At 43.4% G+C, this 15,415-nt stretch overlaps 1 protein-coding gene across 1 annotated transcript; it reads left to right on the plus strand.

Annotated features, from left to right (window-relative positions):
- The first annotated feature begins 3,692 nt into the window (after positions 1–3,692).
- On the plus strand, positions 3,693–11,310 carry LOC146391710 (mitogen-activated protein kinase kinase kinase kinase 2-like). Its single transcript, XM_084915171.1, has 10 exons — positions 3,693–3,974; positions 4,054–4,177; positions 4,337–4,395; positions 4,480–4,583; positions 6,489–6,666; positions 6,755–6,826; positions 6,902–6,988; positions 7,071–7,141; positions 7,245–7,300; positions 9,777–11,310. The coding sequence occupies exons 1-10, from the start codon at positions 3,947–3,949 to the stop codon at positions 9,862–9,864; spliced, it is 867 nt and encodes a 288-aa protein (XP_084771297.1). The 5' UTR covers positions 3,693–3,946; the 3' UTR covers positions 9,865–11,310.
- Positions 11,311–15,415: the final 4,105 nt, after the last annotated feature.

Genomic DNA, 15,415 nt, shown 5'->3' on the forward strand with positions numbered 1-15,415 from the left:
GGTCGGGAATTCCAGAGTCGTGGAGCAGAGCAGCTGAAAGCCCTGCTCCCCATGGTGGCAAGACGGGGGGAGGGGACGGAGAGTGAAAGGGAAGAAGTAGATCTGAGACAACCAGATGGGGCGGTGATCTTAACCAGATCAGAGAGATATGGAGGGGAGAGATGATGAATAGCCTTAAATGTGTGCAAGAGTATTTTGAAATTGATGCGATATTTGACCGGGAGCCAGTGAAGCTGCTGCAGGACAGGAGTGATGTGGTGGATAGAAGGGGTCCTGGTGATGATACAGGCAGCAGAGTTCTGGACGCGTTGGAGCTTGTGGATGGATTTTTGAGTATAAAAAGAACCTGAATAAATACAAATAAAGGGAAAGAGCTGTCCAAACCTCTGTCTCTGACCATCTGTGTTAACACTTGAAATGGGAAACATGTAAATGTAACAAACATGTTAAAACATAAGAAATCAGGAAGGGGCAAAAAAAGCATTTTGCTCAAAAAAGATTTAGAGCAGAAGTTTTTAAAATGAAGATATATTGCATTTATTTACAATTAAAAACACACAGAGCAGAAAGTGTGTTACTGTTTTACATCCACAGACACACAAGAAAAGAAGCAGGCAACATGAGGTCAAGTTATGGCAATTTTATTTTTGTATGTCAGTACATGTATTCAGAATAGAGTTTTTAAAAAACAAACAAACGTCCCAAGTAAAGTTTGGGGGGATTTTTGTGAAAGAAAGGTTGAGAGAGGGGGAAGGAGGAAGATGCTGCTGGGTCAGTTCTTTCTCAGCAGTCTGCTCCAGAATCCCCTCCTGTCCTCGGCTTGCTTTTCTTTTGCCTTCAGCTCTTTTAAGGTTTTGTTGAGCTGCTCCTCGGCATCTTTAAATGTTTCTTTCAGCTGCTGTTTGGCCAGTTTCCCTTTGTGTTTGAGGAGCTCTTTAGCTTCCTTTTTGTGCTTTTGTATTTCTTTAAGTTCATCTTTGCAGCCTTTCTTGCTCACCGTCGTTTCTTTCTTGAATACCTTCAACTCAATTTTCTCTTCTGCAAGTTCCTCTTGCACTTTCATCAGTTCCTTCTTCATGTTTTGAGTGTAACTCTTTGTATCTTCCATTTCTTTCTTTGCTTCCTGTATTTTAATTTTCTCTTCCTCCAACACTTTTTGAGCTTCCAACAATTCTTTCTTCATATTTTCAATCTCATTTTCTGCCTCGTGTTTACATTTTTTCTCCTCTTCAAGTTGTTGCTTCACATGCAGTAATTCCTTCCTTAGTGTTTCAGCTTCAGCCATTACATTTGCAGCTTCTTGTGTTTCCAACTGCATTTTCCTTTTTTCCTCTTCAAAAGCTTCCTGCACCTCCTGTAATTCCTGCATCACATTTCCTGCCTCCTTCTTTGCAGTTTGATATTTATTTTTGGCTTCTTGTGCTGTGCTTTTCTCTTCCTCCAATGCTTTTTGAGCTTCCAACAGTTCTTTCTTCATGTTTTCATTCTCGTTTTCTGCCTGTTGTTTTCTCATCTTCTCTCCTTTAAGTTTGAGACCCACATGCAGTAATTCCTGCAATACTACTTCAGTTTCAAACTTTGAATTTTTAGCTTCTCCTCTTGATTTTTCTGCCTCTTCTTTTAATTTGACATTTTCAGCCTGTATCATTTGAAATTTAAAATGAATCAGCTGTACTGTATTGTGAGGTGAAGCACTCGCCGATCCTCTTCTCCATCTCCCTTCATTCATTTTGGCCTTTTAAACAAAGGAACCAACGTTTTGTAGAGGAGTGAAGTGAAGTTTTCGATGTTTCTTCGTCAACTGTCGTTTGTCCTGCACAGAGATGCTGCTGTAGATGTGTCTCTAGCTGTGTCTGGATACAATGAAACATGCTGTAACTAAGTGCTTGTGTTGCACAGTTCTACTGAACATTCCATTTCATGCATGCTCCGCCCACATGGTCAGGAATGTCAGGTGCTGCATCTCCAAATGCTGCTCCCGTTGCCTAGCAATAACAGCTGTTTACTTTTTGGGGTCTGGTTCATTGTTTAATAAAGAAAACATGTCCAAGTATTGGGTGCTGAGGCTCAGCGCATATTCTAGCCTGCTGTGTGGGTGGGCAGCTAGAAATCACTGGTGGGCAACATGAGTGAGGAGAAAACTGGAGCAGCCAAGCAGGGAGCTGCAGGTTGCTGGTTTGAGTCTCTGTTCAGATGCTGGTGTCTCCTCTCTCTGAGATGTCTGCAAACAGTCCCAGATAAAACAATAAGGATAATAAACAAACACGTGACTAAAATAACAATTATGACTCTGATGTGTTTCATGTGTAGCAGGATGGCCTCTATACAGCAGTCGCTGCAAGCATCCACATCGCCACACTTACGTTTCTTTAAGCAGGCGTGCTGGGCTCCTCCTAAGGAAAGTTTGAAACTTCATTTCCTTCATGCTGGTGAACTTTTTACCAAATATTTTCATCAAAGCTTCTCCATCACTGACAGGGATTGTTTGGATCTTCACACTCATCTCCACCAACCCTAAAAAATGAGTCTCACTTTGCTCATATAATGCCAGGAGTGTCTCCATATTCCACAAAAGTCTATGCAAACATGTAACAGTATCCCATATTCATAGAAATATTATTGATATTATAACAAAAGCTGTCACCAACACAATTGTCCCAAGTGCTTTTTTAAACAGGATTTTCAACCAGAGGATTTCCCTATAGCTTAATTTTTTTTCAATATTTTGTACACAACAACAGAATCATTTCAGAAAAACTCAAAATGACTGGTGTCAATATTATTTGCCCCACAAAAAAGGTCGAATATAAAACAATATTGCAAATATTGCACAGTTGAAAAAAAAAGCACTACAGCTCAGTTGTTCCCGCCCTCCTTTGTCCTCCTGTTTCCCCTCCCTCTCCCCTCCAACGAGGAGTTTGATGGTGTTACGGATTCAAATATTGGGGATGGATACAAGAGGAAAAACCAAAATAACAACACTGGTCCGGCCGGGTTGAGTCAAACGATGATTTTAATGATCACACGCGTGGGAGATGGACACCGTACGCAGACAGCATCAGATCTCAAAATGGTGGAGCATTGATCAAACTCTTATAGCCTCTAGTGGCCCCCACCTAATCATAAAAGCCTAAACATTCACATCCTTTCTCTCACACGGCGCCTAAGCTACGACCTTGGCTCCCTGTTTATCTGCTCCTGCTGAGATGGGGCAGAAAACCTCTCCAGTATGTTCTGTTCTCTTCTAATCAGACAAATAAGGCGATGACTTTCTGCGAACAGTATTTCTTATAACTCAGCAGTATAATGCATCATAAAACAATATCATTCATTCACAATAAATCAGCAGTCTAATGTAATGCAAATCAGTTTAACAAATGCAATAGTTATCACCTTCTTCTAATTCAGGAGAATAATGCAAACTAAAACTACATAATAATTCACAATCTTCAATTAGGGGTCTAACATGGCATAAAATAATATTATAATCCCACACTGGCAAACTTCTCCCGATGTTTCCACTGAAGGGGTTGGAAGTTAAAAAGCGCTGAAGGTTAGGTTTGGAGTAAATCATGGATGTGTGCATGTGTTTGTGTGCAGCTTGTAGTGCAAACGTGCGTGCAGAATTCATGCAGACATGTGTAACTGGTCGTTTTGAGGTAGGAAAGAGTGATGCGTGGTCAAGCTGGTAGTTGAAAGTGTCAGTCAGAGTAGAAGAGCATTGTGTAAAAATGCAAGTAATAACAGAAAAGTGCAAGTCATTAATCGCATCACCCTGAAAAACCTGAGTAAGGAGTGCAGCTCCTGATGAAAGGAGGAGCACTGAAAACCAGGAAATGGTGTTTCTGGAACAGTCTGATGACTGAAGCTGGATGTTTGAAGTCTCAGTGAACTGCTTGTCTTTTCCCCACAGCTCCTCCCTCAGCGATGTATATGGCTATATGTTATGAACAATGTGCTGATGTCCGTATCAGGTAACAAACAGCGTGACACAAACGGAGAACATTGTGTCCACTCGATAATATGCTGCTCTAAAAAGGCTCCATCCTGCAGGGAAGTCGGCCCAGCTTTACTCGCACAGCCTGCCAGCTCTGTTTGAACAGAAAGGACATCTGCACAAGAAACACAGCAGACTGTCGCTCAGCACCAACCGCCTCACTGAGCGGATCAGTCTCAGGTACGACACGCCATCACAGATGCAGGGAAACAGGAGCTGTAGGTGCAGCAGTATTAATTATGTCATGTATGATGCTACCACCTGATTTTGAGGAAGGAGGATACTGTAAACCCAATTTTGTCTGCTTGTTCTGACCTGGATATTCTCTGTTGGCCACAGAAAGTTTGCCATATCTGTAAAGATTCCTGACACTAAAGGTTGTAGGAGGTGCAGTGTAGGTAAGCAATGCAGAGTTACTCTGGTCAGTCTGTTTGTTCACGGAGAACAACTGCAGACACTTAGTCCTGCTCTCTCTGTTTCAGCAAGAAACCCATACACAGATAGCACATTTCTGTGCAGGGCTGTCCCATCTGGCCTGGTTTTACTCTTGTGGTATGAGCCTCTTCAGAAGTTCATGCATCTAAAGGTTTGTACAAATTTGTCGAACTTGCCACCTGAATAAATGTCTTCCTTTCTAACTCTAACCCGATTTCCACAATGCAAACCAGCCATTAGACCTGAATTACATAAAAGTAGACAGACAGCACATCAGAATCTGAAGCTGAAGAATGTAATTGATTTTTTAATAACATATGCATTCTTTTTATTCAAGCCCAACAAGATTTTAGAGACTAAATAAAAGAAACGTTGTATAAACGCCGTCCAAAAACACCAACAGCACCTTCTCTGGGTCCAAGCTCGTGTAACTGAATGGTTACCATGTGTTTTCTGTGCTACAGGAACAGTGTTATCAGCACACAGTTCAACGCCAGCATGCACCATTAGATCACATAGCAGACTAATTGACAGGTTTTTTGTGAATGTCTCGCACATTTCACGAAGATAATGTATGTACTGTGAGAACAGAGCTCTGTGTTAAGCCTGTCTGCAGCCCTAACACAGTGCTGCTTGGAGAAACACGCCTGTGTCATAACATTATGGAAAAGTGGCATCAGTCCAAAGACGTGCAGTTAGGGGACAGGTTCATTGGAAACGATAAATTGCCCATAGGTGTGAATGTGTGCGAATGGTTGTCTGTGTCTATGTGTTAGCCCTGCCACAGACTGGGACCTGTCCAGGGTGCACCCCGCCTCTCGCCCTAAGACAGCTGGGACAGGCTCCAGCCCCCCGCCACCCTGAAAAAGGATAAGCGGAAGCAGACAGATGGACGGATGCTTGGATGGATGGATGCATAGACGGATGGATGGACAGATGGACGGCTGGAGGGATGGATGGATGGATGGGCGAATGGACGGCTGGATGGACAGATGGATGGGTGGATGGATGGATGGATGGACGGCTGGATGGATGGGTGGGTGGATGGATGGATGGATGGATGGATGGATGGATGGATGGATGGCTGGATGGACGGCTGGATGGATGGATGGATGGATGGGTGGATGGACGGCTGGATGGACAGCTGGATGGGTGGATGGATGGATGGATGGATGGACGGACGGCTAGATGGACGGCTGGATGGACAGCTGGATGGGTGGATGGATGGATGGATGGACGGCTGGATGGATGGGTGGATGGATGAATGGATGGACGGCTGGATGGATGGATGGGTGGATGGATGGATGGATGGATGGACGGCTGGATGGGTGGATGGATGGACGGCTGGATGGACGGGTGGATGGATGGATGGGTGGATGGATGGCTGGATGGATGGCTGGATGGATGGCTGGATGGATGGATGGCTGGATGGATGGCTGGATGGATGGATGGATGGGTGGATGGATGGATGGATGGATGGCTGGATGGATGGCTGGATGGATGGATGGATGGACGGCTGGATGGACAGCTGGATGGGTGGATGGATGGATGGATGGACGGACGGCTAGATGGACGGCTGGATGGACAGCTGGATGGGTGGATGGATGGATGGATGGACGGACGGCTAGATGGACGGCTGGATGGACAGCTGGATGGGTGGATGGATGGATGGGTGGATGGATGGATGGATGGATGGACGGCTGGATGGATGGGTGGATGGATGAATGGATGGACAGCTGGATGGATGGACGGCTGGATGGGTGGATGGATGGACGGGTGGATGGACGGCTGGATGGACGGGTGGATGGATGGATGGATGGATGGGTGGATGGGTGGATGGATGGATGGATGGACGGCAGGATGGACGGATGGGTGGATGGATGGGTGGATGGCATCGGTTTATCTTTAATCTCAAGATTTACTAATCATACAAGAATTCTGTTGTGCTGTTTTGGACGGTTGTATGAACAGGTTCAGCTCAGGTTTAACAAGCATCACTTAACCATCATGAGAATTTATTTAGTTTTTCTTGTTTTCCTTGGTGACTGTTTCACAGCAACTCGCCATCAGGCTCCCAGATTCTCTTCCGATATTTGAACTGCTGGTGTTGGCAACAGATGAGTTTCCTCAGCTGTGTGTTGGAGTGAGAGACTGTAGTAATGATAAACCACCAACCGGCCAACAGCTCAGGTTTGATATTATAGAGCTGAACGGCGCTCCTGTTCCAGTGCCAGGTAGGACCGTTTCTGAATTTCTCTGCTGACTTCCTGAAGCTTCAAGCTTCAACTTGTTTCAACAAGCTTCCTTCTTTCCGTGCGTCAGGAGATAGTGGAGCACTCAGAGCCGTGCAGGTAACCCAGCTGGACCGAGACACTGTTCTCATCACCTTGGAAAGTAAGTCCCCTCGCATATTGTGAATCCTTCAAATGTCTTTCATGCTCATTCTCAATCTGTGTACCGTTTGGACAGGAACTGTAAAGATCGTGAACCTGCAAGGACTTCCATCCAGACAGCTGGCTGCAGAAATAGTCTTTGACTTCCCCATTGAAACACTAGGTAGAAATAATGATGTGACAAACAGAGTGAATGAGAGCTGATGTGTGTCCTGAAAGCTGAGTGACACCTCCTGTTCTGTCAGTCTGCTTGCAGGATAGTGTGCTGGCGTTCTGGAAGCATGGCCTCAAAGGGAGGAGTTTCCATTCAGATGAGGTGATGAACTAGTAAATTCATCCAGCGTTGGCTGAGCTCGTATCATGTGCTTATCATATTTGTTCTAAGTCATTACACATGTGAATTTTCACTTTATGTGCAGGTAACACAAGAAATTACAGATGAGAGTCGTGTGTTCAGAGTTCTGGGAACAAACAGGTATGTTAACAGTATGCTGACAAGAGCTATCAATCACTGTGAGAAACTAGTAATCCTAGAACATCAGAAGTAATCAGGATATTATTTTTCTTGATACTATTGTTAATAGACCTGGAAATGATTTTCAGAGTAGCATGTGGAAGTAGCATGAATTCTACTAGCATTAATGGTAGCATTAAAGCAGGAGTCACACTAGAGTGTTTGTTCTGTTGGTTACTCAGATCCAAGGATTTAGGAAATGTGTTTGCATGCAGCCCTCCAAAAAAAACCAGCCATTAAAGTTACCAACTACCGTCTACCTGACACTTTGTACAGAAAACTACTTTCCTTAGTGTTAATTTTCTTTATGCTAGTACCAAATCACAACAATAGTCACTTCAAGACACTGTATATTGTAAGGTAAAGGCCCTGCAATTATGGTGCACAAAGGTGAAAAACTCCCTTTTAGCAGGTGAAAACCTGAACCAGGCTGGGGGAGGGGCGGGCATCTGCTGCAATCGGTTGGGGGGTGAGAGGAGGAAGACGGGACAAAGACAATCTGGGGAAGAGAGCCAGAGAATATTCTCAACTAATGATTGAATGCAGAGAGGTGTATAAACAGATAGTGAGTGAAAAGGGCGACTGAAGAAGAAACACATCAGGGGAACCCGCCAGCAGCCTAGACTTAGGCTAACTAAGGGAGGATTCAGGGAAGAAAGGAAAGTTGTAATCCTAATGTTAAAAGTAGAGAGGGTGTCCGTCTCCCAAACCCAAACTGGAAGCTGGTTCCACAGAAGTGGTGGCTGTAGCTCAGGTGGGGGAGCAGGTCACCTACTCCCCGTCTACATGCCAGATATCCTGCATGAAAGTTGCTCTCCGGTGCATCCGTCAGAGTATGAATGGGTGTGAACGGGTGAATGAGGCAAGCTTTGAGTGCTCAGAGTAGAAAAGCACTATATAAGAACCGGTCCATTTACCATTTACCAAGAGGGGCCTGGAAACCGAAGGGTCTGGCTCCCATTTTACTTTTAAATACTCGGAGCGAAGTGCTCTAATGGGGTGATATGGTACTATAAGGTCATTAAGATAAGACAGGGGCTGATTATTCAAAACCTTTTATGTGAGGATTTTGAATCTTTTATTCTGGAGCCAATAAATGTTCTGTTTCTAGTCCCTGTCAGGACTCTCGCTGCAGCATGTTGGATTAACTGAGAGCTTTTAGGACATCCTGATAATAACCTCAGCACTTCCTTTTGATCATTTTTGTGGGGGGAGGGGACATTAACACCAGATTTTCTCAAACAATTGACACACAACCTGTGAAAATGAATAATTTCAGTAACTACAAGTGTGTGTTTACATTTGGATCGTATAGATATCTGGCATTAAAGCTCAGTCTTCAGAAAATGTCCTTTTCTTTTTGATTTCTTTCAGAGCAGTCTGGATCTGATTTTTGACTAAATAATTAAAACTAATAATAATATATTACTATATTATATTACTAACAAATCCAGGACACCCCTGTTGATCCAGTAGCTCTTAATGAAGTTTGAAATAAGAATCGTGGTGAGTTCATTAGAAATATTTCACAATCTTTTTTAAATCAGTCATTACTGGAATCTTCTGAAGTGCAAAAACAGTGAGATTATATATGAGAAGGACGGACTCAAAGACTGTCGTGTATCACATATATATTACATAGATGTCCAAAATCAATGCATCATTAATGAAACTGAAACAAAAGTACTGAATTTCATGTGGAAGACCAAACCTCAGCATTCAGGAAAGTCTTATACAGGAGCAAAGATAATGGACGTTACCCGGAGTTTTCCACTGTGAAACCAGGAATAACAGCTTAAAAATGTTGTTGGATTTCTGTGATCTAAATCATTGTCAGCCTGGCAGGCAAATAGCGTGGACACCAAAGTTTGTGAACGTGATAACCTGAGAACAAAGACATGTAGGATTTTAAATCGGTACCATAGGTGTGTCTACTGGGAGGCTGAGGCTTAGCGCTGGTGGCTGCCAGTACTAAGTATTATTATACAACTGTGCCAACCCTTATTTAGTTGATCTTATCTTCTTTCCTTGTGTTTCAGTTAGTTTTTACTCAAACTGGGTGTAGAAGGAATCCTCGCAAAGGTTTCTTTTTCTTCTGTGTTATGTTTTATGTATTTCTCAGCTCTTTGCTTCCTTTTTTCTACTTTAAACTTGTTTGTATGCTGTTGTGTAAATGTTCACACTTATCATAAAGTTTAAAAAAGTAGTAGGCGTGGTGATGAGCAGGAACAGGAGTAAAACTCCAGTAAGTGTACCAGTACTGTACCAGTGTGTAGCATTAAAGTCAAACTACAGTGGTTGTAGTATCAGTAGAGTAGTGTTAGTACTAGAGGTGGGAGGAGTAGAAGCAGGTGGAGGCACTGGCTTTAGGTTAGTACTGCCTTTCTCTGGCTCTCCTTTACAACTCATCTCCTTCTCATTTGCTGACAATGTGCAGAGACATCATCCTTCAGAGCACACCGACTGATGACCCGTCAGCACTGAGCAGCCTGTACATCCTGACAGGACACGAAAGCAGCTACTGAGAGAGGACACGGGGCTTCTCTTTCGACGGTGTTACCAAAGAAAAGCACAGCCTGTCTGTAACTGTGGGGTGGAAACGATGCTCTGTTTCACTGAGGCTGTGCCAGGAAACGGTTCAATGCTGGGAATGACAAATGTTAGGAAGGTATCCTGCTGACTGTCCAGCCTTCACCTGTACACAAGACACCTGTCAAGGTCCTCGCTGGGGTTATAGTTGATAAAGCTTTCTAGCTTTTCTTGTCTATTCAGCTTACCTGCTTAAATCAGACCTTTCTGTTAAAGCTAATGCAGACTCCACTGATCCGCCCGCTCAGTGTGGACGGGAGAATAACCTGAACATGGCCTCTGGGACATCATCATACTGATGTTATGAAGCGCTCAGCCAGGTTTTCTTCTTGATCAGACTGAGGGGCAGACTGAGTGTGTTTTGGTGCCTCAACATTCAGTCATATTCTGTAAAGCCATTTTCTGTCTGCATGCTGCACATAAACTCTTTGGACCAGAGTGCTGTGACACCTACACCTTACACCTGCAGGAGCTGCTCGGCCATAGAAAGCTGTTCTGTGAAGTGCACGGCTTTTTTGCCAGTGTTGATTTTATGGGTTTAATGTAATAACTAATTTTTCACATCATCGTCTGAGTCGTAATCCCAACGAGGAAACCTGGAATGTAAAACTTGATGGACGCTCCAGCTGAAGAGTGAAGTGTCAGACTTTTAATGTATCTTTCAAGCATTAGCGTACTTACAATGGCAGAAACAGTGCCACGTCTAAAGCATAGGAGCCATCTTCATCTCATTCTTCCCATTGCATGCAAGTTTTTTCTCATCCTCAGATGGACAGAATTTGGTTTGCTGACTTCATTCAGTCACACCATACTAGAGCATAAAAAGTGGAAATAAACTGGTCAGTAAGAAAGTGTGATGCTTGAAAGTATAGCGTAAGGACAGCAGCAGCACTGCATTTACAGCTGATATGATGACTTCAGCATCTTTAAAGAACTGTGAAGGAATTATCAGTGCTAACACAACCTTAAGCACGTGATGTGACCGTATACACTGCTTACACTCTCAGTATCCTTACTTAAAGAGAACATCTCAGAAAAAAGTACAGTTAGCAAGAAGCTTTGAGAACAAGGCGGTGTTATTGTATGCTAACCACCGTGGTGGTGTAGCTTGTCCTGATAAAAAGTGAATGTGGTCACATTATACTTGTTAACTAAAATGAAAAAATGAAATAATTCCACTACATGGGTAAAGATATTTATGATATTTATGGAAAGGATACTATAAAAGTAACACTGGCCTTTCCATGAGAGAAACTTGAAGTACAGTATGCATGTTGAGATTAATGTTTTTTTAATATGTTTTTGCTACTATGTGAAGATGTGATGTTATTAACAACACAGAATAGACAGAAATAAAGATTTTCATATCTCTTGGAGTTTTATGAAGAGTTTGTTGGGTTGTTCTTCTTTGAATGTGTGGATCGATGCTTCTACGATTTATATCTTAATCCTTCAATTTGTAAAAAACATTTTGAATTCCGTTTGAGAAGATAAATGAAGGTTCTTGCGTTCAAGTGGAGGCTCTAGCAGACTGAGAAAGTAACTGCATAACTGTGTTATTCCTGCACCCATAGCAGCAAGTAAGTGAAGGCAGTGATGAGCGCTGATGAGTTCTCAGATCACTCAGTCAGTCTCTGAACGTCACCTTTATTGTGATCGCGCACTTTAAGCTTTCATGCCTGTATTTTTGCACAATTGTGATAATACTGTATTGAAAGAAATCTGTGCACAGACGAACATGGGGCGGCTTTGCTCAGGTAGTAGAGGAAGGTGCTTCAATCCCCGTCTGCATGCCAAATATCCCTGGGCAAGATACCAACGCAGAGTTGCTCTCCGAATGTGTGTGAACATTACACAGAAAGTGCTTACAGAGAAAAGTGCTTGCGTACACCTGAATGAGGCAAGTTTAGTGCTTTGAGTACTATATAAGAACCAGTCCATTTACGTCGCCAAAGCACTCAATACTCTCTTTACGAAGTTCTCTGTAGTTTGTTTCTCCAGCACCATATTTGACCGCGGTCAAGTGAGCCCTCACTTACGAAGACACAGTCAAGCTAGCCGCACCTAAAATGTTGTTGCACTATTCTTATGCACATTACGGTACGGGTGCCGACTGGCTTAGAAACGCAGTCTTTTGTGTCCTGACACTATTGTACTTCACAATCCACTCCCAGTTTTGGTTCATCTCCACTTTTCACCCTGTGACCCACAGCCCAAATTACTGTACGAGAAAATTTACAGTAAAATTTACCCAATATTCAGTACTGTACTTTTAATATCCTCATCTTTGAGCTCAGATTACACAAACACTGTAAGAGGTGACAGAGATATTTCACTAGATTCTGACTCTAGGCCATCTCCACTTTTTACCCAGTGATCCACACACAAAATTACTGTACAGTTTTCCAGAAAATGAATACTAAAATTTACCAAATTTACAGTACTGTACTATATATTTTCTCATCTTTGAGCTCAGATTACAGGAAACTGTAAGAGGTTACACATATCTCACTAGATTCTGACTCTGGGTGACCCCCACTCTTCACCCAGTGATCCACACGCCCAAAATTACTGTACTGTTTCTGAGATTGCTGTGTTAACCCTCTCAAGGCAGACGTTGCAGATTTGCAGCAGTTAAAAGCTAACAACCTGATCACCCCACATACATATTTTATGAGGTTTTTTTACTCAGAAGTACCACTGCAGGTATTCTTTTGTGCATTAGCAACAAAAACTTAATTTGAGCCTGAGAGGGTTAAGCATGAGTATGACAAAGGCTAAGAAAATATACTGCCTGAAATAATATCAAATTTAAACAACAAATTACAAAATTGCCACACCTGCTGTTATTGCCAGGTGTTCGATAGAGCATTATTGAGTCATAAAAAATACATATCATTGAAATATCATCAGTAAAAGAAACACTCTCACTATGTAAGACATGTTAGCAAATTCAGTTAATAAATAATGTATCAAATCTATACAGATGTTTGAAGGTATAAAGCAAAGCATGTTTGTTTCTTATGGCTTACAAATGTGTTTGCCTTTAACATAATTTACATTTCATTTATACAGTTTCACAGACGAAACAATGAAATAGGTTTCCTGAACTGTTCTTCATGGCCCAAATTTTGAATCCTTTTGAGGGTGATGCATTATCCATGAAGGTGGGCAATTTGTTCATTGATCTCTGACCCTCGCTGACTCTGACGCCTCCTAATTCTGCTTCCAGCCTTGCTGATGAATTTGTTGTCACTGATGCTGTCACCAGTTGTACACAACATCTCTGTTTGTCCACCAGTCTAATCTGTAATTCAGGTGAACCCAGAATTACCTGCATCTTTGTAATGTTTCAGAAAATATACACTATATGTTGATGGGCATTGTCCCACTTTTCTTTCCTTTATAAGTAAGAATCTCTGTGGTTTTAATGACAATTCATATACAGATTGTGGAGGACATTTAATTCAACACTCAAAAAAGTTCCTCACCAGCAGACTGTAGCACAATTTCAGCCCACAGTTAATAAACCCATCCAATGCAGCGTTATCAGAGAAATTATGCAAGTGTTATGTTTGTATGTACTGGTAATCTATTTATCATTTATCATGATTCCTGCTCTGATGATTACTTTCTTCTCCTTCTGTAATTTTAATAGATAAAGGATGTTGAACATTAAGCTCAAAACAGGATGAATGAGGAAGACCACAGAGGAGAATCGTGGATGTAGTGAAAGAATACATGCAGATGGTTTTTTTCATGGTGGAGGAGCAACTTCTGATACCATCTTAAAGAAAAAACACATAAAATTGAAGAGTAAAAATAATGACAACAATATGTCTAAATTTTTATTAATTTTTTAGAGCAAATGCAGTCTTGTCATGGTCAGAGGATGGTCACTCATCCATCCATCCATCTTCATCCGCTTTATCCGAGGCCGGGTCGCGGGGGCAGCAGCCTAAGCAGAGAGGCCCAGACCTCCCTCTCCCCAGCCACCTCCTCCAGCTTATCCAGGGGAACACCAAGGTGTTCCCAGGCCAGCCGAGAGATATAATCTCTCCAGCGTGTCCTGGGTCTGCCCCGGGGCCTCCTCCCGGTGGGACATGCCTGGAACACCTCACCCAGGAGGCGCCCAGGATACATCCTTGTTAGAAGCCCGAACCACCTCAGCTGGCTCCTTTCGATGTGGAGCAGCAGCGGCTCTACTCTGAGCCCCTCCCGGATGGCCGAACTTCTCACCCTATCTCTAAGGGAGAGGCCAGCCACCCTTCGGAGGAAGCTCATTTCTGCCGCTTGTATCCGCGATCTCGTTCTTTCGGTCACTACCCACAGCTCGTGGCCATAGGTGAGGGTAGGGACGTAGATCGACCGGTAAATTGAGAGCTTCGCTTTTACACTCAGCTCCCTCTTCACCACGATGGACCGGTGAAGCGTCCGCATTACTGCAGCTGCAGCCCCAATCCGTCTGTCGATCTCCGGCTCCCTTCTCCCATCACTCGCGAACAAGACCCCGAGATACTTGAACTCCTCCACTTGGGGCAGGAACTCATCCCTGACCTGGAGTGGGCACTCCACCCTTTTCCGGCTGAGAACCATGGCCTCAGATTTGGAGGTGCTGATCCTCATTCCCGCTGCTTCACACTCGGCTGTGAACCGTTCCAGTGCGAGCTGGAGGCCCTCACCCGATGAAGCCAACAGAACCACATCATCCGCAAAAAGCAGAGATGAGATTCTGAGGCCACCAAAGTGAAAGCCCTCCGCCACTTGGCTGCGCCTAGAAATCCTGTCCATAAAAATTATGAACAGAACCGGTGACAAAGGGCAGCCCTGGCGGAGCCCATCACCCACCGGGAACGAGTCCGACTCTTGCAACGGTTGTATAGGGATCGAATGGCCCGTAGCAATGGTCCAGACACCCCATACTCCCGCAACACCTCCCACAGGACACCCCGAAGGACACGGTCGAATGCCTTCTCCAAGTCCACAAAACACATCTAGACTGGTTGGGCAAACTCCCATGCACCCTCAAGTATCCTTGAGAGGATAAAGAGCTGGTCCAGTGTTCCGCGACCAGGACGAAAAGAGTTGCCCACTCATATTTAACTAATTCAAATACAATTACTGCATTTAAATGCTTATGTTCTAATAAAAGGCATTGTTTAATACTTCTGCCATGACAACCCAAATAAATCAATGAGAGGGAAACGGGAAGATTAGTCATCAGGTAAGGTTTACTGTTCATTTACCATGCCTTGATAACAGTAAGCTTAACAAAAGAAAAATGTTGGGGAGGAGAAACGGTGTTCTGTCAAAACATCCTACCGTAGCGTAAATTTATAGTCTTGTCTATCAATCCGTGCTAACTTATCAGAATATGCTACCTTACGTGGTTAATGGCTCTGTTGTATAGGTAGCATGTTCAGATGGCCAAATCACACTATTAAAACATGCTTCCTGCTGGGATTTATATAGGTAGGATGTTCAGAT

This window comes from Perissodus microlepis, chromosome 3, assembly GCF_051167445.1.
Source record: "Perissodus microlepis isolate ML-2025 ecotype Zambia chromosome 3, ASM5116744v1, whole genome shotgun sequence".
Taxonomy (NCBI): domain Eukaryota; kingdom Metazoa; phylum Chordata; class Actinopteri; order Cichliformes; family Cichlidae; genus Perissodus; species Perissodus microlepis.